This window comes from Aspergillus fischeri, genomic scaffold (assembly GCF_000149645.3).
Source record: "Aspergillus fischeri NRRL 181 1099437636252 genomic scaffold, whole genome shotgun sequence".
In the NCBI taxonomy this organism is placed as follows: domain Eukaryota; kingdom Fungi; phylum Ascomycota; class Eurotiomycetes; order Eurotiales; family Aspergillaceae; genus Aspergillus; species Aspergillus fischeri.
In genome coordinates this window covers 2,176,989-2,202,772 of record NW_001509768.1, presented here as the reverse complement: position 1 = coordinate 2,202,772, position 25,784 = coordinate 2,176,989, and the positions used below count along the sequence as shown (strand labels likewise).

General features: G+C 52.3%; 10 protein-coding genes across 10 annotated transcripts, besides 2 other annotated features; 5 read left to right on the top strand and 5 right to left on the bottom strand.

Annotated features, from left to right (window-relative positions):
• Window positions 1-246: 246 nt before the first annotated feature.
• On the top strand, window positions 247-1,359 carry NFIA_069400 (acetyltransferase, GNAT family; the record flags this gene model as incomplete). Its single annotated transcript, XM_001263665.1, has 1 exon — window positions 247-1,359. One exon carries the CDS (start codon window positions 247-249, stop codon window positions 1,357-1,359), a length of 1,113 nt encoding a protein of 370 aa, XP_001263666.1.
• A 105-nt stretch (window positions 1,360-1,464) lies between these two features.
• NFIA_069390 (RNase H domain protein) lies at window positions 1,465-2,430 on the bottom strand (the record flags this gene model as incomplete). Its single annotated transcript, XM_001263664.1, has 1 exon — window positions 1,465-2,430. The coding sequence occupies one exon, from the start codon at window positions 2,428-2,430 to the stop codon at window positions 1,465-1,467; it is 966 nt and encodes a 321-aa protein (XP_001263665.1).
• A 1,150-nt stretch (window positions 2,431-3,580) lies between these two features.
• NFIA_069380 (G. violaceus kinesin) lies at window positions 3,581-7,036 on the bottom strand (the record flags this gene model as incomplete). The annotated part of the gene is made up of 1 exon (XM_001263663.1): window positions 3,581-7,036. One exon carries the CDS (start codon window positions 7,034-7,036, stop codon window positions 3,581-3,583), a length of 3,456 nt encoding a protein of 1,151 aa, XP_001263664.1.
• Window positions 3,882-4,150: a microsatellite.
• Window positions 4,144-4,740: a microsatellite.
• Window positions 7,037-10,129: 3,093 nt separating the features above from the next.
• On the top strand, window positions 10,130-11,642 carry NFIA_069370 (argininosuccinate lyase ARG4; the record flags this gene model as incomplete). Its single annotated transcript, XM_001263662.1, has 3 exons — window positions 10,130-10,184; window positions 10,253-11,083; window positions 11,134-11,642. 3 exons carry the CDS (start codon window positions 10,130-10,132, stop codon window positions 11,640-11,642), a joined length of 1,395 nt encoding a protein of 464 aa, XP_001263663.1.
• Window positions 11,643-11,905: 263 nt separating this feature from the next.
• Window positions 11,906-13,141, bottom strand: NFIA_069360 (uncharacterized protein; the record flags this gene model as incomplete). Its single annotated transcript, XM_001263661.1, has 2 exons — window positions 11,906-12,528; window positions 12,589-13,141. The coding sequence occupies 2 exons, from the start codon at window positions 13,139-13,141 to the stop codon at window positions 11,906-11,908; spliced, it is 1,176 nt and encodes a 391-aa protein (XP_001263662.1).
• A 1,155-nt stretch (window positions 13,142-14,296) lies between these two features.
• On the bottom strand, window positions 14,297-16,541 carry NFIA_069350 (succinate dehydrogenase [ubiquinone] flavoprotein subunit; the record flags this gene model as incomplete). The annotated part of the gene is made up of 6 exons (XM_001263660.1): window positions 14,297-14,516; window positions 14,575-15,963; window positions 16,023-16,186; window positions 16,238-16,311; window positions 16,372-16,426; window positions 16,500-16,541. 6 exons carry the CDS (start codon window positions 16,539-16,541, stop codon window positions 14,297-14,299), a joined length of 1,944 nt encoding a protein of 647 aa, XP_001263661.1.
• Window positions 16,542-17,252: 711 nt separating this feature from the next.
• Window positions 17,253-18,744, bottom strand: rpt1 (proteasome regulatory particle base subunit RPT1; the record flags this gene model as incomplete). Its single annotated transcript, XM_001263659.1, has 4 exons — window positions 17,253-18,132; window positions 18,183-18,412; window positions 18,466-18,580; window positions 18,650-18,744. 4 exons carry the CDS (start codon window positions 18,742-18,744, stop codon window positions 17,253-17,255), a joined length of 1,320 nt encoding a protein of 439 aa, XP_001263660.1.
• Window positions 18,745-19,105: 361 nt separating this feature from the next.
• Window positions 19,106-21,034, top strand: NFIA_069330 (chaperonin-containing T-complex subunit CCT4; the record flags this gene model as incomplete). The annotated part of the gene is made up of 7 exons (XM_001263658.1): window positions 19,106-19,150; window positions 19,209-19,260; window positions 19,314-19,336; window positions 19,392-19,421; window positions 19,470-19,499; window positions 19,550-20,122; window positions 20,180-21,034. 7 exons carry the CDS (start codon window positions 19,106-19,108, stop codon window positions 21,032-21,034), a joined length of 1,608 nt encoding a protein of 535 aa, XP_001263659.1.
• Window positions 21,035-21,481: 447 nt separating this feature from the next.
• NFIA_069320 (uncharacterized protein) lies at window positions 21,482-22,137 on the top strand (the record flags this gene model as incomplete). Its single annotated transcript, XM_001263657.1, has 2 exons — window positions 21,482-21,808; window positions 21,871-22,137. The coding sequence occupies 2 exons, from the start codon at window positions 21,482-21,484 to the stop codon at window positions 22,135-22,137; spliced, it is 594 nt and encodes a 197-aa protein (XP_001263658.1).
• A 791-nt stretch (window positions 22,138-22,928) lies between these two features.
• On the top strand, window positions 22,929-25,779 carry dapB (dipeptidyl aminopeptidase dapB; the record flags this gene model as incomplete). Its single annotated transcript, XM_001263656.1, has 3 exons — window positions 22,929-25,299; window positions 25,347-25,616; window positions 25,661-25,779. The coding sequence occupies 3 exons, from the start codon at window positions 22,929-22,931 to the stop codon at window positions 25,777-25,779; spliced, it is 2,760 nt and encodes a 919-aa protein (XP_001263657.1).
• Window positions 25,780-25,784: the final 5 nt, after the last annotated feature.

Below are 25,784 nucleotides of genomic sequence, written 5' to 3'. Positions count from 1 at the left end.
TCGGAATGACAAATACTGTGCGACTATGCCCTTAGGGCGGGAGCCAAGCTTCGCGACAGCTGTTAGTCAGGGATAGACTATTAACTAGTTAGTTAACTAACTTAGTGATTCATTAGTGATGACTCAATAGCGTACTCTGCAGTTAACTATCTTGCAAGCGGTTGGATTTCAGCCTTTCCGGTGCCAGTGAATCGATTTATTGTACGGTATCTAGGAGTTCCCCGCACTGTTTTCAAATCAATGATAATGACAGTCGGCGATCAAAGGCTTTCTTCGGGGTTTAATAAGATCACCATCCAGGATGATCCCCGGGCGCTACTCCCCCTGCTCAAATCCCAGCTGCCTCATTCGATTCCGCTCCTCCGGCGTCTGCAGCACAACCTGGCATTCCCGTCAGAGACGGCCAGACTGCTGACGACGTTTCCAGGGGCCGAGCCTCCCTCTGGACCATGGCTGGCTGCGTATGTGGATCTTCCACGTGGGCGAGAGACACAGATGACCCTCTACTCGAGTCTCGAGCGGGACTCTGTCGATGACAACAAGGAATTTGCTGTCGTCTCCACTCTCCACGGCCCCCCCGAAACTCTAGCGCTCGCTCGCGGCCAGCTATTGGCCTTGCTCTCGTATATCAAGTTATCGTTGCTGCCGGGGTACCTGGCAACACTTACTGCCCGAAGCGTAGGTCCTGGCCCTGCCAACGCGCCGGGTCAGATGCCGCCCCCACCGCCGCAGGCCTTTCTCATTGGAAACATGCATACTGGCCTCATGGCCTTGCTGAAGAAGTCGGGGATTTACACGGACCCGGAGCCAGTACCAGGTATCCGGATCCACCGCTACGATAATCCCCCATACGTCAAGTACCTGTTTCGGAATGTGCACTCGCACTCACCATCTAGAAAGCTAGATACAGGACTACCACCCGGGTATCGGTTCCAGGACCGTCAAGGGCAGACAGGAATCCACCCACACCACTACGCGCTGGTCCGTAGCAGGACGCATCTGCCTCGCTCGGACGAGACACTGTCCAGGATCCCGGGAGTGGCTGTGTATGTTGATCGACCTGGAGAGGGGGAGGAGACGCCCATCGCGTGGGTCTTTCTCGGCCTTGACGGAAGTTTGGCGACGTTGTTTGTTGAACCAGAGCATCGCGGCAAAGGCATCGCTGAAGCGCTTTCGCGCGAGGTGATGCGGCGTGGGATGGCGGAAGGGGGGATCTGGCGGGAGGTTGGCGAAGAAGGCGAGGAGTGGGTTCATGCGAATGTGCTTGCGACGAACGGAGCCAGTCGGCGGGTTCTGGAGAAGCTGGGAGGAGAGGTTGGATGGACGAATACGTGGACGGTGGTTGAGTTGCAGACCTGATATAATCATGCAGAAGCAGATGGCTCCAGCTATACTGCCCTTCGGCTTAGAGACAACACTTGACGATGGTCCTGTTTCATATGAGGGGACGAAAGAGAAGCAATCCTAAATCAGATAACCCGCCGGCTTTATAAAGGTCGTCGGCCTCACATCCTCATCAGCTGCAAGTTTAGCCCATCCATCTGCTTCGGCATTCCACTCGCGCGGGATCCGCCAGAACTCAAGCTTCGTCTTCTCCTTAGCCGCAGCCTCACACCATCCCAACAAGCACTTCCACAGATCCTTATTCTTGACCGGCCTCCCCCTACTCGTCCGCCACCCATTCCGCACCCAGCCCTTAATCCACGACGTAGCCCCCTCAACCACATATTCCGAATCCGTAGCGATCACAATCTTCGTCCAACCCTCGCCGGGCCAAATGCGAAACTGCAGCGCGGCGATCACAGCCCGCAACTCGGCCCGGTTGCTCGTCTGCGGACGGGGGTGCCCCGTCGGACCCTGCAGCTCAAGCGCGAACGCAAAATGGCCCATTCGTCCCGGCCGCTCCTCTCTGAAGACCACGCCGCAGCCTGCCCTGGGATTCGCCTGGCCGTTGCCCAGGCAGGCGCCGTCCGTATAGATGAGCATCTCGTTCGAGTTCAACCGCGAGATGAACCGGCGGACGGGCGGGGTCGTATTCTTTCGTAGACTCGGCGGGAAGAGATCCTGTGGTCTGATGGAGGAATTGGGCGGGGTGAACTTTTCGGGAAAAACCTGTCCTGTGCCTGAGCTGTATTCACCAGGTCGAATGGCTATGATGCCTGGGAAGTAGTCATCGTCGTCCCTGCGCCTCTCCGCTTCTTCGACCTCCTCTCGGACGGAGATGGGGTGGTTGTTATTACAGTACGTCAAGTTAGTGTCCAAGTCCGAATCCGAGTCCGCGAAATAGTAGCGGGCCCAGTCGTTCTGGTCATCGTCGTCCTCCCTGCCCCGATTTGTTTCTTGAAATGCCTCGGTGGCGTAGAGGGGGCGGTTGTTGTAGTACATAAAGTCATCATCCGAGTCAAGAGTCTGGTGTGATGAATGAACCATCAAGTCTCATTCGAGCAAACCACTCATGCGAATCGAGATCGTCATCGTCGTCAGCGTCCGAGCCAGCGTCCGAAAAATAGTAGGAGGGCCAGTCAGTCTGGCTTTCGGAACGGTCTCTGTCCGTATTGTCCATTAAGGCTGCGAAACCTGAGACACCAGTCCACGTCGTACGAGACATCATGTCGATACGTATTGGACTAGGCGGAGGTACGGATCTGGAATTGGCCTGCAATCGAAACCAGGTGTCAATGCGAAGATGTAATGAGGTGGAGAGATGCAGTTTGCGAGTTCCCAAGTGAACCAACCTTAAAGCAGACCGAGATGATATCCTCCGTTCAACCTGCGCTAACCGGATTTGGTTGGTGAACACTCTCTCGACAAACCTTCCAACTTCATCGAAATGTATCGAAGATGGCAGATTGGTCTATTAGATGACGAATCCGAATGCCTTCGTTTGATCCAAACTTTACTAGTATCTCTTATCTGAAGCATCAACTTTATTAGCACAGAATAGCCAACACTCCCATTCTATCTAGCATACCCCTCTATATATCTAAGGAAATGCGATATCGGAATGAACCCTGAAATGATGGGCAGGTTCACCGACGTAAGCAATCAGTGATCTGATTGGTCCAATGAGAATGCCTGAAATTTGACATGGTGCCTTCAGGCTTGTCAAACAGACTAGCGGCAGGAGATTGTCCGAGAAAGCATTCATAGGACATATCTTTGAATCACTGGAACTCATATGAGCAAAGCAATAGAGCAGAAACAAAGGGTCTACGATGGTGTACTAATGCAACCGTTGTCAGACAGCGTGGTAGGATGTGGACAACTTCAAGATATTGGGGTGATCACTTTCACTTGACTCAGTGTTCATGGCTTTCCGTCATCATCCTGCTCAGACACTTCTTGTCTTCACATCCATCAAACTTTCGAGACACTACACGCCAGTGGCGATCTCATATAAGGCAGCTCTGCCGAAGAAAAGACACGCGCTGTCTTGCGAGTCGTGACTCTTGTCCCAGTTGAACCTCACTAAATCCACGTCTTCCAAGCCATGAGTTCGCGGCGCAGGTGAAATGCTTCTGGAAGCCATGAGGAAAGCATGTTTTCCAAGGAGTCGTCTTGCAGGGGTTGCTGACCCGATTCACTTTTGGTGCCATTCCATACGTTCGGTATGCTCTTCATTATCTGGGGCAGTGACCGCCACACCCGATCGCCTCGGGATGTGATCACTTTCCTCCTGGCCAGGGCGCAGCGAGCGATCATCTAATAACGGGCGTTCCTCTTTTGTCCACTTCCTGAGGGTGCGAGAGGAGGCCAAGGTATCTGGATGGTCTGGTCCCAGGACTTTCTTCTGGAGCGCAAGACATTGTTCTAGGAGAGCCGATGCGGCTTGAGTCTTCCCTTGAAATTTCCAGTAGGAAGCCAAGTTGTACATGCAGGTCAGAGTGTGTGGATGCTCCGGTCCTAGCAGCTTTTTCTGCATCTCTATTACCTGCACCTGCAGCTCCTCGGCTTCCTTCCATCGTCCCTGTTTCCAGTATGATGACGCTAAGTTGCCCATGCTGGCCAGAGTTTGTGGATGCTCCGGTCCTAGCAGCTTTTTGCGCATCTCTGTTACCTGTACCTGCAGCTCCTCAGCTTCCTTTTGTTGTCCCAGTTTCCAGTATGTTAGTGCTAAGTTGCTCATACTCCCCAGAGCTTCTGGATGCTCTGGCCCCGGCACGCGTTTCCAGATACTCAACACTTCCACAGCTAGCTTCTCTGCTTCCTTCCATCGTCTCTGATGCAAATATGTTGCTACCATGTTAGCCATGCTGGTCAGGGTCTGAGGATGCTCTGGCCCGAGCATGCGTTTCTCGATACCGAATACTTCCACAGCTAGCTTCTCTGCTTCCTTCCATCGTCCCAGACTCAAATATATTGTTGCTAGGTCGCTCATACTACTCAAAGTCTCTGGATGCTCTGCTCCCAGGACCTGTTTGTGTCTCTCCATCACCTGCATCTCTAGCAGCTCTGCTTCCTTCCATCGTCCCTGGTTCCAGTATGATGATGCTAAGTTGGCCATACTAAGCAGTGTTCTTGGATGCTCTGGCCCCAGTGCCTGTTTGCTTCTCTCCATCACCTGCAGCTCTAGAACCTCTGCTTCCTTCCATCGTCCCTGACTTGAGATTGTTGCTGCTAAGTCAGCCGTGCTATTAAGAGTGTTAGGATGCTCTGGCCCCAGCACGCGTTTCCGGATACTCAACACTTCCACAGCTAGCTTCTCTGCTTCCGTCCATCGTCCCTGAGTTAAGTATGTTGATACCATGGCAGCCATACTGGTTAGGGTCTTGGGATGCTCTGGCCCCAGTACCTGGTTGCGGATCTTTAGTACCTGTAGAAAGCGATCTTCGGCTTCCTTGGATCTTCCATCACTGAGAAGGCAATCACCAATCCTCTCAACCATATCAACATATTTCTCCTCCTCCTTTTGAAATTCAGCTTCTTCAATCAATGAAAGAACATGAGGTAGATATTCGCGCCACAGCTTCCGATTGGTATGGTAACGATCTGGAAAGGCTTCGCTTAGTCGATCGGCTGTTTTTAAGATTTGCTGGCTGAACAGCTGGTTCTTCCTCATCCAGTTCCGGGTCGCAAGATGGACGAGTCGGTGAATATTCATAGAACAGGCTTCGCCCTCCTCATTCAGAAATGAAAAGGCTTTAAGAAGACCTATGGCATCAGTCCTTTTCTTTGATGATGTCGTCTGAGGGAGCAAAGACTGCGGAATGTGGCGATGGTTGATACAGGCCATGAATAGTAGATAGTCGATTGCTGTTGGATTGAGTTGCTGGATCTGTTGGAATGAAATCCACCAAGTTGTTGCAACAGGATTCTGGACATTTTTGTACCGGCCTTCGTCTCCAAAGTCTTCACTCAGCAACTCAATCACATCCGGCTCGCTCTCTTGTAAGAGTGTGATGTATGCAGAAATTCTGATATCCTTTTCATTGATATACGCTGCCGCCTGGGTGATTGCCAGTGGAAGGCAAGCAAGCTCTTTAAGGAGAGCAATGGCTGCCTCTGCATCATTAAGTAAGTCTCTCTTAATCAGCGACTTGCGTAAGATTTCAGCAGCAGTCTCCGTGCCCGGCTCAGAGATTATTATCACATGAGTCGAGGCCAGTCTTACGGCTATCTGCCGGGTTCGAGTGGTGAAGAGAATATGGCCTCGCTCGCTCTCAGGCAGAAAGTCTGCCATTGTCCACATCTCCATATCATCTGCGTTATCAAAAATAAGGAGCCATCTTGCCGTGCTTTTCTGGCTAAGATAAGCCTTGACCTGTTGTTTGACCTCTGCCGGATTTGGGTCTGGGATTCCAAGCTTCAACGCGATGCTCATGTAGGCCTGTTCCACGCTCTCGTAGCTGGTACATGAGATCCAGAAAACCGAGCATGCAGGGTCTCGATTTCGCATGCGGTATGCCAGCTCAAGTGCGATTTGGGTCTTTCCAACTCCACCTAGTCCGCAAATAGCGATTATGCCTGGGCTGTCCTTTTGCATGATCCATCCTTCAGCTTTGCTCATTTCTTCTGCCCTGCCCACGAATCGCGAGTTCTTTCGAAAGGGGACCATCCAAACTGATTCCTTTAATGCACCTAACTCCTTCCCGGAGTAGGAAGTAGGAACCTGTGACAGGAGAGCCTTTGCATAGGCGGCAGCCGCAAGGGCCGCATATTCTTGCCACTGTTTATTTTTGTGGGAGTCACAGTAGTCGCAGATGCCTCGAATGACAAGGGATGGAAGTTCATCCATGAGGCCGGCAGCTTCCATTTCGAAGCAGAGAATGTCTTCCTTTCGGGCAATGAAATCTCGAGTCCCCGCATCTTTTATGACCTGATCTCCAGAAGCGATCAAGCCATAATGAATGTAAGGCTCAGCAGTTGTTCGTGGGGGCCGGTCTACTAGCTGTTTCTGATCACATGCTAAACAGTTTGCCTCGTTACCCTCATGGTTATATGTCGACTGGAACAGCCAGTCGGATTTTGGTCGGGAGAACTTCCTTCTAATTTCTTCCTTCTGCAGTGCATCACCGATGTTTTTGCTGATTAGGTTCTTTCCAGTCATATAGTCGCTCTCCAACTGAGCCACAGCCTTCAACAAGATTGGAGGAGGTTTGTTGAGGGATCCAGTGCGCTGAAAATGTCCTCCACTGAGTGTTTTACCATAGTCATACTGGATAACGCCGCCTGAGGTAGCAGTTGGCTTGCTAACCACAACATCACCAAGGCGAATATCAGCAATATCAGCACGTTTGCCGGGAACTCCGCCTCCAATGCCGACCATCAATCCACACCGGACATTTGGATAGGTGGAAACAATGTGTGACACCACATTTGATGCAGATATGGTTCCATACACACCCAAAGGTAGGCAGGCCACCACCACATTGTGGCCACCGACGTTTCCGAGAGTGTAGACATTGTGATCAGTTTTTGGTTGGGACAGAGAAGCATGAACCTCGTCTAACATGACTTTCGCCGCTGCTGTTTCCAGCGGCAGAGCGCAGATCCATGCCACCGTGTAGTCGCTGTGTGATAGGATTCGGGGGGCCATTCTCACGAGTTAGTGACGATATAGCACAACAACATACAACGCTCGCTGTCTCTCCATCGTGCGGTGGACGTTGTCGGTACGTTCTGTTGCAGGTGATCTGGCGTGGGAGGGGCAATCAGCTCCATGAGGCTGACAGCAAGGCTGTATTTTACCCCAGTGAGTCCAGTCAAATTGCAAGCTAACCCGGTGCCCAATAAATGCATGCTGTGAAGGACTAGCCCACCAACAGAGTCGTCAGACGCCGCTAGCTGAGCAGGGGGGTATAGCAAACACATCACAGGCGCGAACACGTACCAATTAGATTCAATCCAATCAGAATCATGCATTGAGGTACGACACATCGCGCTGACACCAAAGTCGAGCGCAGTAGTTCATGAAACCCACAGGTCACCTATTTGGTTGTCGATGTACGTATATGTAAACTCTCTGATAGAAGTATAAATGAATAGCTGGCTCTAGTTCTTGATTACATCAACTTCCTCCTTCCTAGCTGCAAATCTTTACATTCAGAAGCAAGATCATCATACCGAGTATGTATTCCAAGCTTTTCATAGAAGCGGGAGCAAATATAGAGTAGAACGTACAACTATTGCATTCATTGTCTGACTTCTTCGCTCTCTTCAACCTGACTGATTGCAATACCAAATATATCCTCCATATGTGCTTGGACGAACCATCGAAAAAGCAACATATAGCCAAATCAATCAAACCACCCCAATCCTGAAAATCAATGGATGTCGTCAATCTTCACCTTTCGGATCTCCCAGTCTACCCGATGATAGTCACTCTTCTCTCTAATCTCAATCTGTCCAAATGCTCCGTTACGCCGTTCAGTCCTATATATGGGGTGTTCACTGGGCGAACCACCATAGTGCCATAACACTCCTAACCCGATGAAGTCGACAAGAAGTATAGAAGACGTTGAAGAGCCAACAGAAGCACACTGGCATCTAATGCGTGATTTCGTGTTCTACACAACCAATGGGATGCTTCTCATAAAGTTCAACCCGCCTCAGGTACTGTCTCGAAGCGGCAGCACAGCATCTGTTGTTGGCGCTGTTTCTTCGTTTCAATGGCAGCCCCTCTTCCAGGTGGTTTGCCGTGCCATACGCACTTGATTTGCTGACGGCGAAGCTCTGTACACGATGCTTGAAGTGTTGCTGAGCCGAGGGAATGCATGCCATGTATTGCCTACATGGTCCGGAGCGTTGTTTGGGCATATACATGACCGAAGGAAATCAGCCGTTGAAGCAATCCATCTACCGCGATGAAGTGACGGTAGGCAGTTGAGAGACTGAGGCGGGGAAGATCATGTCTGCGAAAGACCAAAGACAATCCATAGATTCCAAGCCAAAGCGCCGGTTTTCAGTCGGGCATGAGTGCTGCTTTAATGAGACAGCACTGCTGAAGGGATGGCCTGGTGCTAGATGCAACTTGTGGTAAAAGGAGTGGTAGTGATCGGACGGAGGGTATATATATGGGGGTATCGATACTTTGGACAACATGAGGTTGAGGCGTATAGTATTTACACTCGACCCGGGCAGGAGACTATGGGAGCATTGGAATCAAATGATAAGAATGAAGAGAAGAAGAGAAAGAGAAGAAGTATATAGTATAGAAGAGGCAAATATCCAGAGTGGAATAGATATATCAAACATGTACAGGGAAGGCTGTGCCAGGAAGATCCAGTAGACAGATGGGCAGCTGGAGAGAAATATCACATATATATATCCGCCGAGGCAGAGCTCGCTGAGCCTCATGTTGAATTGCATACCTTCAACCATGACAGATAATTAAAGACGCATGCGCTGAATAAAGACATGCTGCCAGGCTCTTTCGGGAATATGCATTTGTTGGCTAAACAGTGGTCTTTGCTAGGTAGCAAACATGTAAGTCTTGTCTCTCATTCTTTGACTGTCACTATTTCCCGTCCGTACACCTCTGCATGATACAAAGCCGGTATGTACATTGCATCTCCATGTGGACAAAAAGATTGGAACCGTTGGCTGGAGACCTGTTTGATTCCTTTCCTTCAAGGATATCAGAGTTGCCGCCACAGGCAAGGGGTAGATACACCGCACTATTATGAGAAAATCAATACTTAAATAAGGGCACGCTGTGGCTGATGCACATGAGGAGCCAACCTTTATCTCCTTTACAAACTGTTGCATCTGTGGCTGCGCTCCTGTACTCTGCAGTACTTTGGCTAGTTGCACTGGTAAGGGATTCTCTGGGATTCTGTTAGTCCACGTCACATGTAGCAGAACAAAAGCCAGCTCGTGAGACTTGATGATCTAAGCACGGAGAAAGGCCTTGAACTTCTCCATTCTGTACGCTGACCATCAGAGTCTTCAATGGCTTGCGTGCATCGGGCTGGGATGTCCTCTAGCTCGGAGAATACTCGAACAATGCGCCCTCCGATGCTCGGGCTACCTAATTGGTCCTGAGAGCTGTATATAGGAGTCCTCTCGCACATGATTGTTTTGCGACAGCAGTAGCAGTTTGACCCTGTACCATCATCCACATGCTCGTATCATTCCAACTGTTGTGTCATTTGACTGCTGTGTCTGGTTCAAGACCCCTTTCAGCTTCTCATCCTGCTTTCTGGCTATCAGCGAGAATAGTATCCGCCGTCGACCTGTACTGTGCTGTCAGAACATCCGCATCACATATATATTGCGTATCATATCATATCTGTCATTATGACAGTAACCTTTCAGTCTCAGACGATAACCTTTGCTGCGTCAATGTCAATTCATGGAGATTGATTGATTAGCAAGGCGGTTGAACTCGTCTCCAACCGTACTTCGACACAGGTCCACTGCAGCGCTTGTAGGCGCTTGTAAGGCAACATGAGAACTCATATTACCGGAATATCAAAATTTATCAAGCGCATGAATAGAAAATCAACACTATGGCTATAGCATCGAGTGGTGACTCATTGTTGATAGGAGTCGGCCCCATCCGGTTAGCGCCGATGTCGCTCCCTGCGTGAATCACCGAATAATTATTTGGATTCCGACCTGTCCATCACCTCCTTCTCGCAACTCTCTCCTCTTCAATTCATCAATTCCTTCGTCTACAGCTTCCACAATGAGTGCTCCCAAAGCTGTCGCAGAGAACATGCTCTGGGGTGGTCGATTCACCCGTGTGTACCCCCTACCCCAGCTTCAATTCCTCCGAATACAACTAACCTACTTATCTTTTGACTCATAGAGGGCCTCGACCCCCTGATGGTTCAGTACAACCAATCCCTCCCCTACGATCGTATCTTCTGGAAGCAGGATATTGCCGGCTCCATTGCCTTCGCCCGAGCCAACACCAAGAGCGGCATCCTGACCCAGCACGAGTTCTCCGAGATCGAGCGCGGGTTCAAGCAGATCGCCGAGGAATGGAGCACCAACACCTTCGTCGTCAAGGAGAACGACGAGGATATCCACACAGCCAACGAGCGCCGACTCTCCGAGATCATCGGCAAGGAGATCGGAGGCAAGCTGCACACCGGCCGGTCCCGCAACGAGCAGATTGCAACCGACATGCGCCTGTGGCTGCGGGATGAGCTGCGCAAGCTGGACGCCGTCCTGTGCGACCTCATCAAGGTGTCGATCGCGCGCGCCGAGAACGAGCTCGACTTCATCATGCCCGGTTACACCCACTTGCAGAAGGCCCAACCCGTCCGGTGGAGCCACTGGCTGCTGTCGCATGCCACTGCCTTCGCCAGTGAGCTGCAGCGTCTGCGGGAGGTCACCCGGCGTGTCAACCGCAGCCCCTTGGGCACCGGCGCTCTGGCCGGAAACCCCTTCCAGATCGATCGGGAGGCAATGGCCGCGGAGCTGGGCTTCGAGGGTCTGCTGTACAACTCGATGAACGCGGTGGCCGACCGGGACTTTGCCATGGAGACCATGCAGTGGGGAAGCTCATTCATGCTCAAGATCTCTCGCTGGGCCGAGGATCTGATCATCTACAGCAGTTTGGAGTTTGGTTTCGTCCGGTTGTCCGATGCCTACTCGACCGGCTCGTCGTTGATGCCTCAGAAGAAGAACGCAGGTGAGTTGCTTTTGTTTACTTTCATCCTTGACCCCAACTAACGAGACCAGACAGCCTGGAGCTTCTGCGTGGCAAGGCCGGTCGTGCCTTCGGCCACATGGCCGGCCTGATGATGACCATCAAGGGTCTCCCCACCACCTACAACAAAGATCTGCAGGAGAGCGTCGAGCCCCTGCTGGACCACATCAAGACGGTCAGCGACAGCATCCAGATCGCCACCGGCGTCCTGTCGACACTCACCGTCCTCCCGGAGAAGATGGCCGCCGCCCTGGCGCCCGAGATGCTGGCCACCGAGATCGCCGACTACCTCGTCCGCAAGGGCGTCCCCTTCCGCGAGGGCCACCACATCTCCGGTCGGGTCGTCGCCCTGGCCGAGAAGAACAACGTCCCCATGGACACGCTGTCGTTGGAGCAGCTGAAGGCTGTTGACGCGCGCTTCGGCGAAGATGTCCAGGCTTGCCTGGACTACGAGCGTGCCGTTGAGCTGAAGGATGCGGTCGGCGGCACCAGCCGCCGTGCCGTGTTGGAGCAAACTGCCGTCCTCAGGGGTTTGTTGTAAGAATATGATCTGTTCAATATTGTGTCCAGGGAATGAAAAGCTAGGTCTTTCGGGTTATATGTTTTAGTAGTATATAGAATACATTTCGCTTGTCTAGCCAACGATTAATCTATACCAAATTACCACAAACGTCACACAGACATAAATACCAAATACTTAAAGAAAGCCACCCACTACGGCGAAACAGCACATCAACAATAGAACTAGGGTATACAACCACTGAGCACAGAACAGCCGCCCAGCAGCGCCAGATATAGCTGAACTCACACCCCCGTCCCACTCTCAAAACTCTTCCTCCACTCCTCCCTCCGCCCTGCCTCCCCTCCCTCCTCAAACTGCATAAAACTAAGCACATGGCCAATCCCCTCCCCGGAACCAGGATACGGATCATCCCGCGGAGCCCTGTAATCAAAGTTCGCGCCTAGGATTACCCCGTCCGGCGTGATGATCGACGGAAGCTGTTGTTGAGCTGGCTGGTCAATCTCGGAATTGGTATGCTGCGCGGGGGACACCTGCATCTGCCGGCGCTCAGGAGGGATGTTGATTAGTTCGCTTTGGGAGTAGGCTGCTAGCTCGGCGCGTTGGCGGTAGAAGCCTGTGTCGAAGAGTTCGGGGGTGATTTCTGCTCTGTCTGGGGTTGGACTTGTGCTTGTGTTTGTGCTGAGGTTGAGGTTTTGATCAGGGGAGGGGTGGGTTGCTGCGGATGATGCTGGTGGTAAGGAGGAGAGCGAGCTGTGATGGGCTGTCTCAGCCGGTGGTAACGTTTTACTCGTGTCTGCGTAAGACGGTTGGCTTATGGTGTTTGACATTGCGGACGTTTGTTCTGAGCCCGGGACTGTCAAGGCTTGGTTGACGATTGCGTGGGAGGGCGTGTTGCTTTTTGGGACTAAGCATGAAGCATGTCAGTTTTTATCCCAGCCAAACTCATGTAGGGGGCGTAGCTCACCATCAAGTAACCGTCCCTCGTTCCCTGACACAATCCCCCTACTGCTTGCAACCGTGGACGTCTTCTCATGGCTCTCGCGAGGGACACGCCAGCGCAGCAAGACGAACCGTTTACCATGCTTCTTGCGAGACCGGTACACCAGGAAGAACAGCCCGGCTAGCAGTATCAAGGCCAATACACCTCCCACAACACCCCCAACCAATGCGCCGCGGTCATGGCCAGGACTCGCATCAGCAGCATCAGTATCTGTCGCTGGTGCAACAGCCTGAGTCACAGTTCGAGTCGGAATGATGCCCGGGATGTCTCCCAGCGAGCTTGTGGAAGGTGCAGTAGTGATAGCTGTCGTTGGCGAGGTCGCCGTTGTAGTTGAGGCCGTTTTCGAGGTGGTTGAAGTAGTCGACCTCGACAATGTAGTCTGGCTTTCTTGATCCGGACATACACCCGTATTGCACGGATCGATTGAGCAACAGCCACGGAAGTTGCCCTTGGAGCAAACATACCATTGCTTGCTGCCAGTGCAAGTGTTGGCTTGACGGGCGAGATGGAGAGTCATCTCAGATGACGGACGTCAAATGGGTCACTATACACTGCACTTGGACTACCAAAAGACAGAATCAATGACTTAGAACGAGAGTGAAGATTGTAACGAACGCATGAAGAGCGAGGTCTTCAGAGATCACCGCAACAGTGGTGACCATGGAGTCGAGCGCCATGTGGTCGTCTAAGTCCAAGAAAGCTAAAAGAAAGTATGAGCTGCAATGAGCATTGTTTCTTTTCCTGGGCAAGCATGGCTATGCAAGTTTTTCTGAAACAACTCCATTCCCCGTACGAAGTGGCAAGACTTAATGACTCGAGTTCTTTGTCTGCCAGAAATATTGGTCGGGGCGGAGTCCTCGGTACACGATCAGTCAAGCTATGAAGCCGTTACCAGCCACCACAAGGGTTACGGAGTCAAGGTTCGTAGCGGAGAGCAGGCGATGCCTCAGTCTTCATCATCGATTCCAGAGAAGGTGAAGAGAAAGCCATGGTTGCAATGGTGGCATTTGTCCAGACTCGAAGAACCAGACCTCTGCGTCACTACATAGTCAGGAATGAGCTGCTAAACATCACTGAATCCAAGCCCGTTGAAAGGATAAAGACTCACTGATTGCCTGATGTTGTTTGATGTCCAGTATAGTACGTTCGACGGGCCGTTGGAGTGATTTCTTTGTCTCAAGACGAGGACAGACAAACAAAGAGAAGGGCCGGAATGGTACTCTGCACTACCGGATTAGGCCATATCCACCAAAATCAAAGAAAATCTCGAGGTCACGTACCATGGCAGCAGGAATTAAGAAACTAGCTTCCAGACTCTCGTATAGCGGTTATATTGAAGAATTCTAAGTTGGATTGGATAGCCCTATTCTGACGCAAAAGAGACTCCAATTGTATGAGAAACTGCTATGAAAACAAATAACGTGAGTACACCTAACTCATCGCCTGAAAGGGAAAACATGGATATACAGATATAAAACAGGGAAATGCAGAATTTTCATGATGCTCTTTTATCGATCCATCCTCCACAGTTCAGCAAAGCAATTAAGGGCTGATGGGTCGAAAAGCCTGTGGTTCCTATCTTGAGGTCGACCCGGATCCTGTGGCCAATCCAGCCTCGTCGAAGACATGTGAATGCTGAGATTACACCCACATCAGGTGCAGAGGAATGTATCTAGTAGACACGCTTAAAGGGAGGCACGCTCTTGCACTCGTTCTCGTCGAGGGTCTTGTGCTCGACAGCACGGTAGCTGAGGTCGATCTCACCGTGAGGCTTCTTCTGCCAGGTGAGAGTGTGCTTCATCCAGTTCTCATCATCACGCTCGGGGTAGTCCTCACGGGCGTGGGCGCCACGAGACTCCTTGCGGTTGGCGGCGGCGACAGCGGTTTGAGTACTAGAGGACATCTTGTTAGCATCTAACCTGAAAATTCGAGAGCTGAAAGGATACATACGCGCAAGTGAGCAGGTTACGAAGTTCCAGAGTCTCGACAAGGTCCGAGTTCCAGATCATGCTGCGGTCCTTGGTACCGACTTGGTCGAACATCTTGTCGATGGCGGTGATCTTCTGAACACCCTCATCCAAACTCTCCTGGGTACGGAAGACGCTGACATCAGACTGCATGGCCTTCTGCATGGCGTTACGGATCTCGTGAGTCGACTTGGGGCCGTCGGCGTTGCGGACAAAGTCGAGGTCCTTGATGGACTCGGCACCAGCGTCGGAGCTCAGCTCACGGTGAGCCTTGCCAGGGGTGGCGATGTCACGGACACGGTGAGAAACGGCACGGCCGAAGACGACGAGGTCGAGGAGAGAGTTGGCACCCAGACGGTTGGCACCGTGGACGGAGACACAGGCGGCCTCACCACAGGCGTACAGACCGGGGACAACCTTGTCGTTACCCTGCTCATCCACAGTCAAGACCTCACCGGTGTACTTGGTGGGGATACCACCCATGTTGTAGTGGACGGTGGGCAGGACGGGGATGGGCTGCTTGGTGACGTCAACACCAGCGAAGATAGAGGCAGTCTCCGAGATACCGGGCAGACGCTCGTGCAGAAGCTCAGCGGGCAGGTGGCTCAGCTGCAGGTAGATGTGGTCCTTCTCGGGACCAACACCACGGCCCTCGCGGATTTCGAGGGTCATGGAACGGGAGACGACGTCACGAGAAGCCAGATCTTTGGCGGTGGGGGCGTAACGCTCCATGAAACGCTCACCCTCGGAGTTGAGCAGATAACCACCCTCACCACGAGCACCCTCGGTGATCAGGCAACCAGCACCATAGATACCAGTTGGGTGGAACTGAACGAACTCAAGATCCTGGTTGGGCAAACCAGCACGGGCGACCATGGCCATACCGTCACCAGTGCAAGTGTGGGCAGATGTGCAGCTGAAGTAGGCACGTCCGTATCCACCAGTGGCCAAAACTGTGTGGTGGGCCTTGAAGCGGTGCAGGGTACCGTCCTCCTGGTTGTAGGCGATGATACCACGGCACTCACCATCCTCCATCAACAGATCCAGAGCGAAGTACTCGATGAAGTAGTTAGTGTTGTGGCGCAGAGACTGTCCGTAGAGGGTGTGGAGAAGAGCGTGACCGGTACGATCAGCGACGGCGCAGCAACGGTAGGCCTGTCCACCCTTGCCGAATTCCTTGGACTGACCACCGAACGCACGCTGGTAGATAAGGCCATCCTCGGTACGGGAGAAGGGGCATCCGTAGCCCTCGAGCTCACGAACACTAGCGGGAGCCTCTCTGGTCATGTAGTGGATGGCGTCCTGGTCACCAAGCCAATCGGAACCCTTCACGGTATCGTACATGTGCCATCTCCAGTCGTCGGGGTGCATGCTGCACATCGGCATTAGCACAATCATCCAAGATTCAACTCCATCATTCCATTGACATACTTTCCCAGAGCAGCGTTGATACCACCTTGAGCGGCAACAGTGTGAGATCTTGTAGGGAAGAGCTTCGAGACACAGGCAGTGTTGAATCCGGCTTCCGCCAGACCGAAGGCGGCACGCAAACCGGCACCACCAGCACCGACAACGACAGCATCGTATTCGTGGTCCTACCGTCAATTAGACCAGTTCGTTTCCATGCCAGTGCGACAGTCACTTACGATAACAGGATACTTCGAGGAAATGTAACCAGTAGCCTCCTTAGCGCGCAAAGGACCGTTGGCGAATATGCGGGCTGGAAGAACGGAGTTAGTGAACAGCGGGGGAGGTCAACCTCGCGGGATTCAATTCGTACCTGCTGGCCTTGTCGAGGAGAAAAAACGTCTCTGGTCCCTCAAAGCACGGGAAATCTGCGCAAATATGCGAGTCAGCTCGGCGACTGTATAGAATAAAGGGTCGTCAGAAGACCCTCGGGTAACCGACCTTCGAAGCGGGAGCTAGGCTCCGCAAGCTCAGGGAGCTCATTGTGGGCGGATCAAAAGAAAAGAGACACTATTGTATATGACTCTGAGAGGAGGCTATTAAATGAGCACGACCAACAGCACCACGGCAGTCGTAGTGGGAGGAGGAGGGGAGAGCAGGCAAGACGAGGTCGGAAGCCGGTGGTAGTATTCACGAGCTGCACTTTTGGATCGTCGGTTCTCAGAAGAACAGGAAGAGTTGGCTGACATAATCTTCGCTCACTTGCCGACGGGGAGGACCGGGGCCGAGACAGCCAATCAGATGGTGCGTAGTAGTAATCACCTCGGGCAGCCGGGAGCTTCTCATTGGCCAAAAAGGGCAAGGCACGTGGCCGGTCTTCTATTAAGCCGGCAGCAGCGAAGAATTCCGGGGTGAGTGGCCGATGAAGACGAAGAGACGGGGTGATTTATAGATGAGTTTCCAGTGTTCAATAAGCTGCTACACTTTATTCTCTACACCAAGTTGAAGACTTGAACCAATTCCCAGTCCAGCATGGTTGGGAATCGGCTATGCCTCGGATTAAAGTCACGTGACTATACTATCATCAACTTACTGGGACAAAACTATCTTAGGTACACCGTGAGAATGTTGGCATCTGATAATGCACAGTAGATCATATTAAAGCAGCATCATAGACCGAATCACGGAGCTAAATCTGATCATACATCCATCCAGCCATGCAAGGTAACCCAAGATGCATAAAGAAGACACCATCTAATTGTACTGCATGTATGTCGCCGTCGAGTTGAACTTAAGGTTGCCCTTGATGACCTTGTCCACAGCGGCCAGGAAGTCCTTCTCCGTGGCAACCTTCCGCCGCGCCCGGATCGCAAACATGCCAGCTTCTGTGGCAACACTCCGTAGTTCCGCACCGGTAGCATTAGGGCACAGTCGGGAGATCAGCTCCCACCGAATGTCTCTCTCGACTGACATACTCTTGGCATGAATGCGGAGGATGTTGGCGCGGCCTTCAACATCGGGGAGCGAGAATTCGATCTTGCGGTCAATACGACCAGGACGCATCAGGGCAGGGTCCAAGGTCGACGGTCGGTTGGTTGCAAACATGACCTTGATGTTACCACGGGCATCAAAACCATCCAGCTGTGTAATCAACTCAAGCATAGTACGTTGAACCTCGTTGTCACCGCCAGCTCCGTCATCGAAACGAGCACCACCGACCGCGTCGATTTCGTCAAAGAAGATGATGCAGGCCTTCTTGGTCCGGGCCATCTCAAAGAGCTCTCGGACCATTCGTGCACCCTCACCAACGTACTTCTGAACCAACTCGCTACCGATAACACGGATGAACGTGGCGTCCGTCCGGTTAGCAACTGCTCGAGCGCAGAGGGTCTTGCCGGTACCGGGAGGACCGTACAGCAGCGCGCCCTTGGGCGGATCGATACCGAGGTTGACGAATCGTTCTGGTGACAGCAAAGGCATTTCGACAACTTCTCTCAGCTTCTCAATCTGCTCCTTGCATCCACCAACATCGCCGTAGGTCACGTCCGGTTTGTCTTCGACCGTCATCATCGTCACGCTAGGGTCGATCTTAGGAGGAAGAGGTAGCATGATCTGGTACTTATTCCGGTCGACGCTATAAAAATGGTCAGAATTGCCAAAACAACATAAACCGTAGTCACTTACCCGACTCTCATGCCTTCTTCGATATCTGTAGGGCTCACTCTCTCCCCTAGATTCACGACAAACTTGGCGATCTGCTTGACGTTGATGACATATTTGCTCTTATCGGGATCCTTCTCGTCGGAAATGATCTTTGTACAACGAGCCACCTGCAATGGCTGTTCCTCCGCCATACGTTGCCTATCTGCAGCAACATCCCAAAGATGTGGAGGTGCAAGACCAGTGTCGGATTCCTGTCTAAGGTCAGCCAAGATCCGGAGATAGAAGAGCACCATGTCCAACAAACCTTGACACCGATCTTCTCGTTTACACTCGCTTGTTTGTCCTTGATCTGTTTTTCGAGCTTCTTTAATGCGGTCGCGTAGGGAGCGGCGCCGTATGTCTTGAGTACTTGAATGTCACTGTCTCATAATCAGCCGATACCTCATAGATTTCATGTAGAGCTCAGCTTGCTCTCAGCCACAGCGTACTCGTCTGTGAGAGGTGTGATCTTCTTCTCCGGCTCTTCGTCATCAGCGAAGTTCTTCCTGTACTTCTCCCAGTTGGCTCCCGTGGCGCTAGGCATGGTGAGACTGGACCGCGGAACCGAACGACAAGGAAGGCAAGAAAAACAAAGAGGTTAATACAGTCGTAGCGGAATAGGGATTATGATGAAAGGATGAGGTCGAAAGAGGCTGACAGGATGGACGTGTGAGGTGAAGCTTGATTGGGAAAGTGATGTGATCGAGCTCTCAAGCTTGAGGTGCTGTCACCGACGGGTTCCAGCTGTTGACGCTAGTGGCCGCCAAGCATCACCACCGCCAAAGCACCTTCGAAGAAATTCCCAGAGCCGCCTCCAGACACTGGATCTGCTCCCCTCATCACGACCCGTGTCCCTGTTGATTTTCTAGTTTATTTTTGTGCCTCTATCCGCGGACATATTCAAAATGGCGACCGCAGTCTCCCAGGGGGTCCCTGGCACTACCTTCAAGGTGGGTGGTTTTTACGGAGCAAATACTGCTTGTGGGCCGTTTTCTGATACTCGCGCAGGATAAGGAGAAGCCTATGGCGGTTCGGACAGCCAACATTCTGGCTGCTAGAGGTATCTATCATTGTTTTAGCGTCTGTGTGACATGTTAGCTGATGTGATTCTAGCCGTCGCCGATGCCATCAGAACAGTATGCAATCTAGAGATCCATATATGTCGAAGGTGAGGGGCTAACGGCTTTGCAGTCTCTGGGGCCTAGAGGAATGGATAAGATGGTATGGCCACGTCCGATGTTGCACATTGATCAATGCTAACTGTCATAGATCCAAACACCCAAGGGAAACACGATTATCGTACGAATTCCAGCCCCGGAGTATGCAGCTCGGCACTAACCCCTCCATAGACCAACGACGGAAACACGATGCTGAGAGACATGAGCGTGATGCACCCTGCGGCCAGAATGCTTGTCGATCTGAGTGCTGCTCAGGATGTCGAAGCTGGTGATGGAACAACATCTGTGGTCGTGATCGCTGGTAGCTTGCTCGGTGCCGCCGAGCGCCTGTTGGGCAAGGGTATTCATCCCACCATCATCTCCGAATCTTTCCAGCGAGCCGCCGCTGCTGCGGTGGAAATCCTCCAGAACATGTCTCGCCCGATCAACCTGATGGACCGTGCTACTCTCCTGCAAGCCGCTTCTACGTCGCTATCCTCCAAGATCGTATCGCAGCACTCTGGCCTTCTTGGCCCTATGGCCGTGGATTCGGTGCTTAAGGTCATCGATCCTAAAACAGCAGAGAACGTGGATCTGAGAAATATCCGAATTGTGAAGAAGGTCGGCGGTACAATTGAGGACAGTGAGATGGTTGACGGTCTCGTGTTGAACCAGCCCGTCATCAAGAGCAGCGGCGGCCCCACAAGAATCGAGAAGGCCCGGATAGGGTTGATTCAGTTCCAGCTCAGCCCTCCCAAGCCTGATGTACGTGTATCTACCTAAAAAACACGATACAGGTTGCTAACGTATGGATGACTGCAGATGGAAAACCAGATCGTTGTCAATGACTACCGTCAGATGGACAAGATCCTCAAGGAAGAACGCCAGTACCTCCTGAACATGGTCAAAAAGATCCAAAAGACCAAGTGCAACGTTCTTCTCATCCAAAAATCGATCCTCCGTGACGCCGTTAACGACCTCTCCCTTCACTTCCTTTCACGACTTAAGATTCTTGCCATCAAGGACATTGAGCGGGATGAGGTTGAGTTCCTGTGCAAGAGTCTTGGCTGCAAACCCGTCGCCAACATTGACTCCTTCACTGAGGACAAACTGGGTACTGCTGATCTCGTCGAGGAGGTTCAGGCGTCTGGTGCTCGGTACGTAAAGATCACCGGCATCAAGACACCCGCCACCGCTGCCAACCAGACCGTATCTATCGTCGCCCGCGGTGCCAACAACCTGATTCTGGATGAGGCCGAGCGGTCTCTGCACGATGCTCTCTGTGTCATTCGCTGCTTGGTCAAGAAACGCGCCCTTATTGCCGGTGGTGGTGCTCCTGAGGTTGAGGTCGCCCACTCTTTGGCAATGCGTGCCCGTGAGCTCGCAGGCACCGAGGCTATATGCTGGAAGGCGTTTGCGGATGCCATGGAGGTTATTCCAACCACGTTGGCCGAAAACGCTGGTCTGAATTCGATCAAGGTTGTCACCGAGCTGCGACACCGCCACGCTCAAGGCCAGCACAATGCTGGTGTCAGCATCCGTAGCGGCGGTGTGCGCGACGACATCACAGAGGAGAACATCCTGCAGCCACTTTTGGTGAGCACCAGCGCCATCGAACTTGCAGCTGAGACAGTCAAGATGATTATGAGAATTGATGACATCGCTCTATCGAGATGATTTGGAGGCATATAAACCAGAAGGGATCAGATGTGGTGTATTATGATAAGTAATTTACCCAAAAATCAAATGATTCGAATATAGATGATCCAATGCATATAGCTGTTATGCTGCGTACGACTTACACTTGACACTTGTCTTGTGCTCTAGTCTTTCTAACTGTACATCATCCCGGTACTTTCTTTGAATACTGCCCGATCCTTCAGGCTGCAACCCCAGGAACTCTGCGAATGTCGTCACTTTGACTCGTTGTAGCCAGGCATGGCCGCTCTACCTTGGTTCAACCACAGTCATAGATGCTAAATATGGCTCTCTCGCAGAGAACCCTCCTCTCTTTTTCTCGCCTCTCTAACCATCTACAGACGTCCGCTTTACTCGCAACAATCAACATTTCCACTCGCTTCATACCAAACTACAAACATTCGCTTGTCTCAGCAACTTAACAACATGAAAAGCCAATCCATCACCGCTTTCATGAAGGGTCTGAAGATCATCTTCGCCCAGATGGAGACAGTTCCTTACAGGCCCTGCCAAAAGCGGGTCCTTAAACAAGCTGCCACTCCCCCACCAACCATCGATCTCGACCTGGGAGACGACGAGCTCTTCCCATGCGAGTGCACTCTACAGGGCATAAACTCCCTGGATGTCGCCTACCTCAGCAATCCACTACTCAGCTCGCTCAAGACCAAGGAGTGCGGCCTGAACTACAACAGGCGCGCTCTCGATGCCCTAGAGCCCATGAGCGCCTGCACGCGGTGCTCTGGGAAGGACTACGTCCGAACCTTCCTCTATCTTCTCTGCCGAACGATCCTTCAGAATGCCGCGCGTTCTATCAGCACCTGGTACGGACGTACGAGGGCAAGGACCAGCAGCCCCTTTTGCTGGACGATTACCAGCTTGCGACGGTCGACGAACGGGCTGCGCTGCTGTGTATGTTCACCTATGTCGAGATAAAGCGATTCCACGACTGTGTGGGTAGCATTATTGAGGCGCTCAGGGAGCAGGCCATGTTTGATGAGGATTCGTGGGCCGTCATCAAGGGTCAGGCCTATAAGTTGGCCATCGATACGGCTGGGCTTCGCTTCAAATCCATCCACTGTTAAGTCGCTCATTCAGGCGGATAGGATGAATTGAATTGAACACACTTTGTGTCTTGTTTCGCAGATACCCGGGAAGATATATCCAGGAGTTTGGAGTTTGGAGTTACTTGCTACTTTAAAGGTGTATGGCTGGACTGGGTTTATATGATTATTTTGTATTTTCTCGTTTGAAGCAGACATTCAACTATGTTTAGTAAAGACGATTGGTCTCTAATGAAGACTTTGACATGTCGAAAGTAGTCCTGTTCTGGTCAGGTCTTATGTCTCGATTCTTGAAGCCCAAGTAGAATATAGTCAACTTGACTTGATATACAACAAATTGCTAATTAGGACCACTCTGTTTGTGCAGTACCTAAACATCACAGTTATCTATAGCAATAGATAGATGAATTGACTTAGTCGATATTATTGAAGTCGGAATAGATCGGGATAATACCCGAAAAGGAGGTCAATAAGGTGAATAAGATCTGATCGGCCGCCAAGAGGCGCTATCTGCATCGCCGCCATCATCATCAACAACAGCTTACCCCAGACTCCATCAGTCATCACTATTCCCACTTACGGCCATTCGCTGGCTTTCTTTGTCTACTGATGAAGCAATGACCATGTCTTGACGATGCCTTACCTGCTACTTTGATGATATTCTTATAGCGGCTGTAATTATCTTTCCTGGGTGCCACAACCTCCTTGAAGGATCCGTCGAAGGATCCTTGCTTATCGTCGATCTGCTGAGACCCGTCACATGTACACCGTAACTCAATCACTGCAGCCACTGTCCTACAACCACCGTGACAATGAGGCCATCCGACGACCATGGAGAAACCTCTGAATTTCTCCCAATAACCCGCTCTCGATCCGTATCCGCCGCATCTCAAACCTCCACCGACTCGAGTCTATCCACCGAATCCCTCTTCCCGGGAGAACAGAAGCCCTTTCCCAACGTCAACGGGACAATGGCGCTGGCCGACGATGACCAATACCGCGACCTCGAGGACGGCGAGGTGGAACAAACAGAACCATTCCTCGCGTCGTCCAAGAAAGCAGCTACCGGAGGCGGTCGCGCACGGCGGATATTCTGGATACTGGTTCTTCTCTGCCTTGGAGGCTGGCTGCTTGCCTTTGCGCTGTTTTTAACGGGGGGACGAGCGAACTACCAGACTGCCTCGGACGCGTTACAGGCGCACGGGGCCGACTCGGCGTTGGGTAGCACGAGCACGAGCTCCGGCAAGCCTGTCACGCTGCAGCAGGTGCTCGCGGGGCAATGGAATCCTCGGTACCATGCGATCGGGTGGGTTGCGGGGCCGAACAATGAAGACGGGTTGCTTGTTGAGAAGGGTGGGGATGAGAAGCAGGGGTATCTCCGGGTGGACGATATCCGGAGTCGAAAGGGCAACGACACGGGCCGGGAGAGCAGGGTGCTGATGTGGAAGCCCATCGTGCACGTGGACGGGAAGGCGATTGTTCCCAGCAACGTCTGGCCGAGTCCGGACTTGAAGAAAGTGCTGTTGATATCCGAGCAGCAGAAGAACTGGAGGCACTCGTTCACCGGGAAGTACTGGGTGTTGGACGTGGATTCTCAGACAGCGCAACCGCTGGATCCTAGTGCTCCGGATGGTCGAGTGCAGCTCGCGCTTTGGTCTCCTGCCTCTGATGCGGTCGTCTTTGTTCGGGACAATAATCTGTATCTGCGGAGGCTGTCGTCGGACAGCGTTGTCGTGATTACCAAGGATGGTGGGGAGAACCTTTTTTATGGTGTTCCCGATTGGGTGTATGAGGAGGAAGTGATTTCGGGGAACAGCGTCACATGGTGGTCGAATGACGCCAAGTATATTGCTTTCTTCAGAACAAATGAGACGAGTGTGCCCGAGTTTCCGGTGCAGTACTACATCTCGCGACCATCGGGGAAGAAGCCTCTTCCGGGGTTGGAGAATTACCCCGACGTCAGGGAGATCAAGTATCCCAAGCCTGGGGCCCCGAACCCAGTCGTCGACCTGCAGTTCTACGACGTTGACAAGAACGAGGTCTTTTCCGTTGAAGTAGCAGACGACTTTGCCGATGATGACCGCATCATCATTGAGGTTTTGTGGGCGTCCGAGGGCAAGGTCCTTGTGAGATCGACCAACCGCGAAAGCGACATTCTCAAGGTGTATCTGATTGACACCAAGTCCAGGACAGGCAAACTGGTGAGATCCGAAGACGTTGCCGGTCTTGACGGTGGCTGGGTCGAGCCTTCGCAGTCCACACGCTTCATCCCGGCGGACCCCAACAATGGACGACCGCACGACGGGTACATTGACACCGTGCCGTACAACGGATACGACCACCTTGCATACTTCTCGCCACTTGACAGCCCCAACGCCCTGATGCTCACATCGGGCGAGTGGGAAGTGGTGGACGCACCGGCTGCCGTAGATCTGCAACGCGGCCTGGTGTACTTTGTCGGCACTAGGGAAGCACCCACCCAGCGCCATGTCTATCGTGTGCAGCTGGACGGGTCGAATCTCAAGCCTTTGACCGACACTTCCAAACCAGGCTACTATGACGTCTCCTTCTCACACGGCACAGGCTACGCGCTTCTCACGTACAAAGGGCCCTCTATCCCATGGCAGGCGATTATAAAAACGCAAGGCGACGAAATAACGTACGAAGACCGCATTGAAGATAATGCACAGCTCACCAAAATGGTAGAGGCGTACGCGCTCCCGACTGAGATTTACCAAAACGTCACTGTCGACGGCTACACGCTGCAGCTCGTCGAGCGCCGCCCTCCTCACTTCAACCCGGCCAAGAAATACCCTGTCCTGTTTTATCTGTATGGCGGACCGGGCTCGCAGACCGTGGACCGCAAGTTCACCGTTGACTTCCAGTCCTACGTCGCCTCCAGCCTGGGCTATATCGTCGTGACCGTGGACGGCCGCGGCACAGGCTTCATCGGCCGCAAGGCTCGGTGCATTGTCCGCGGTAACCTAGGCTTTTACGAGGCGCACGACCAAATCGCCACTGCGAAGATGTGGGCGGCGAAATCATACGTCGACGAAACCCGCATGGCGATTTGGGGATGGAGCTTCGGCGGGTTCATGACGTTGAAGACTCTTGAACAAGACGCTGGCCAGACCTTCCAGTACGGAATGGCGGTTGCACCCGTCACGGACTGGCGGTTCTATGGTATTACTTCCCCTTTCTACTCATAGAATCTATTCTAACGGACTCAGACTCAATCTACACGGAACGATACATGCACACCCCCCAGCATAATCCCAGTGGATATGACAACTCGACCATAACCGACATGGCCGCCCTGTCCGAGAGCGTCCGCTTCCTTGTCATGCACGGCGCGTCGGACGACAACGTCCATCTACAGAATACCCTTGTGTTAATCGACAAGCTGGACTTGTCGAACGTCGAGAACTACGATCTGCAGTTCTACCCGGACTCGGATCATAGCATCTACTTCCATAACGCGCACACCATGGTCTACGACCGTATGTCTCCCCCTGCTTTTGTTTCGCAATACTAATCTGGCTAGGTCTTTCGGACTGGCTCGTCAATGCATTTAACGGGGAGTGGCATCTGATAGCAAAGCCCGTGCCGGACGAGTCAATGTGGGAGCGTATGAAGCGGTCGCTGCCGTTATTGTATCCTTAGTCTAT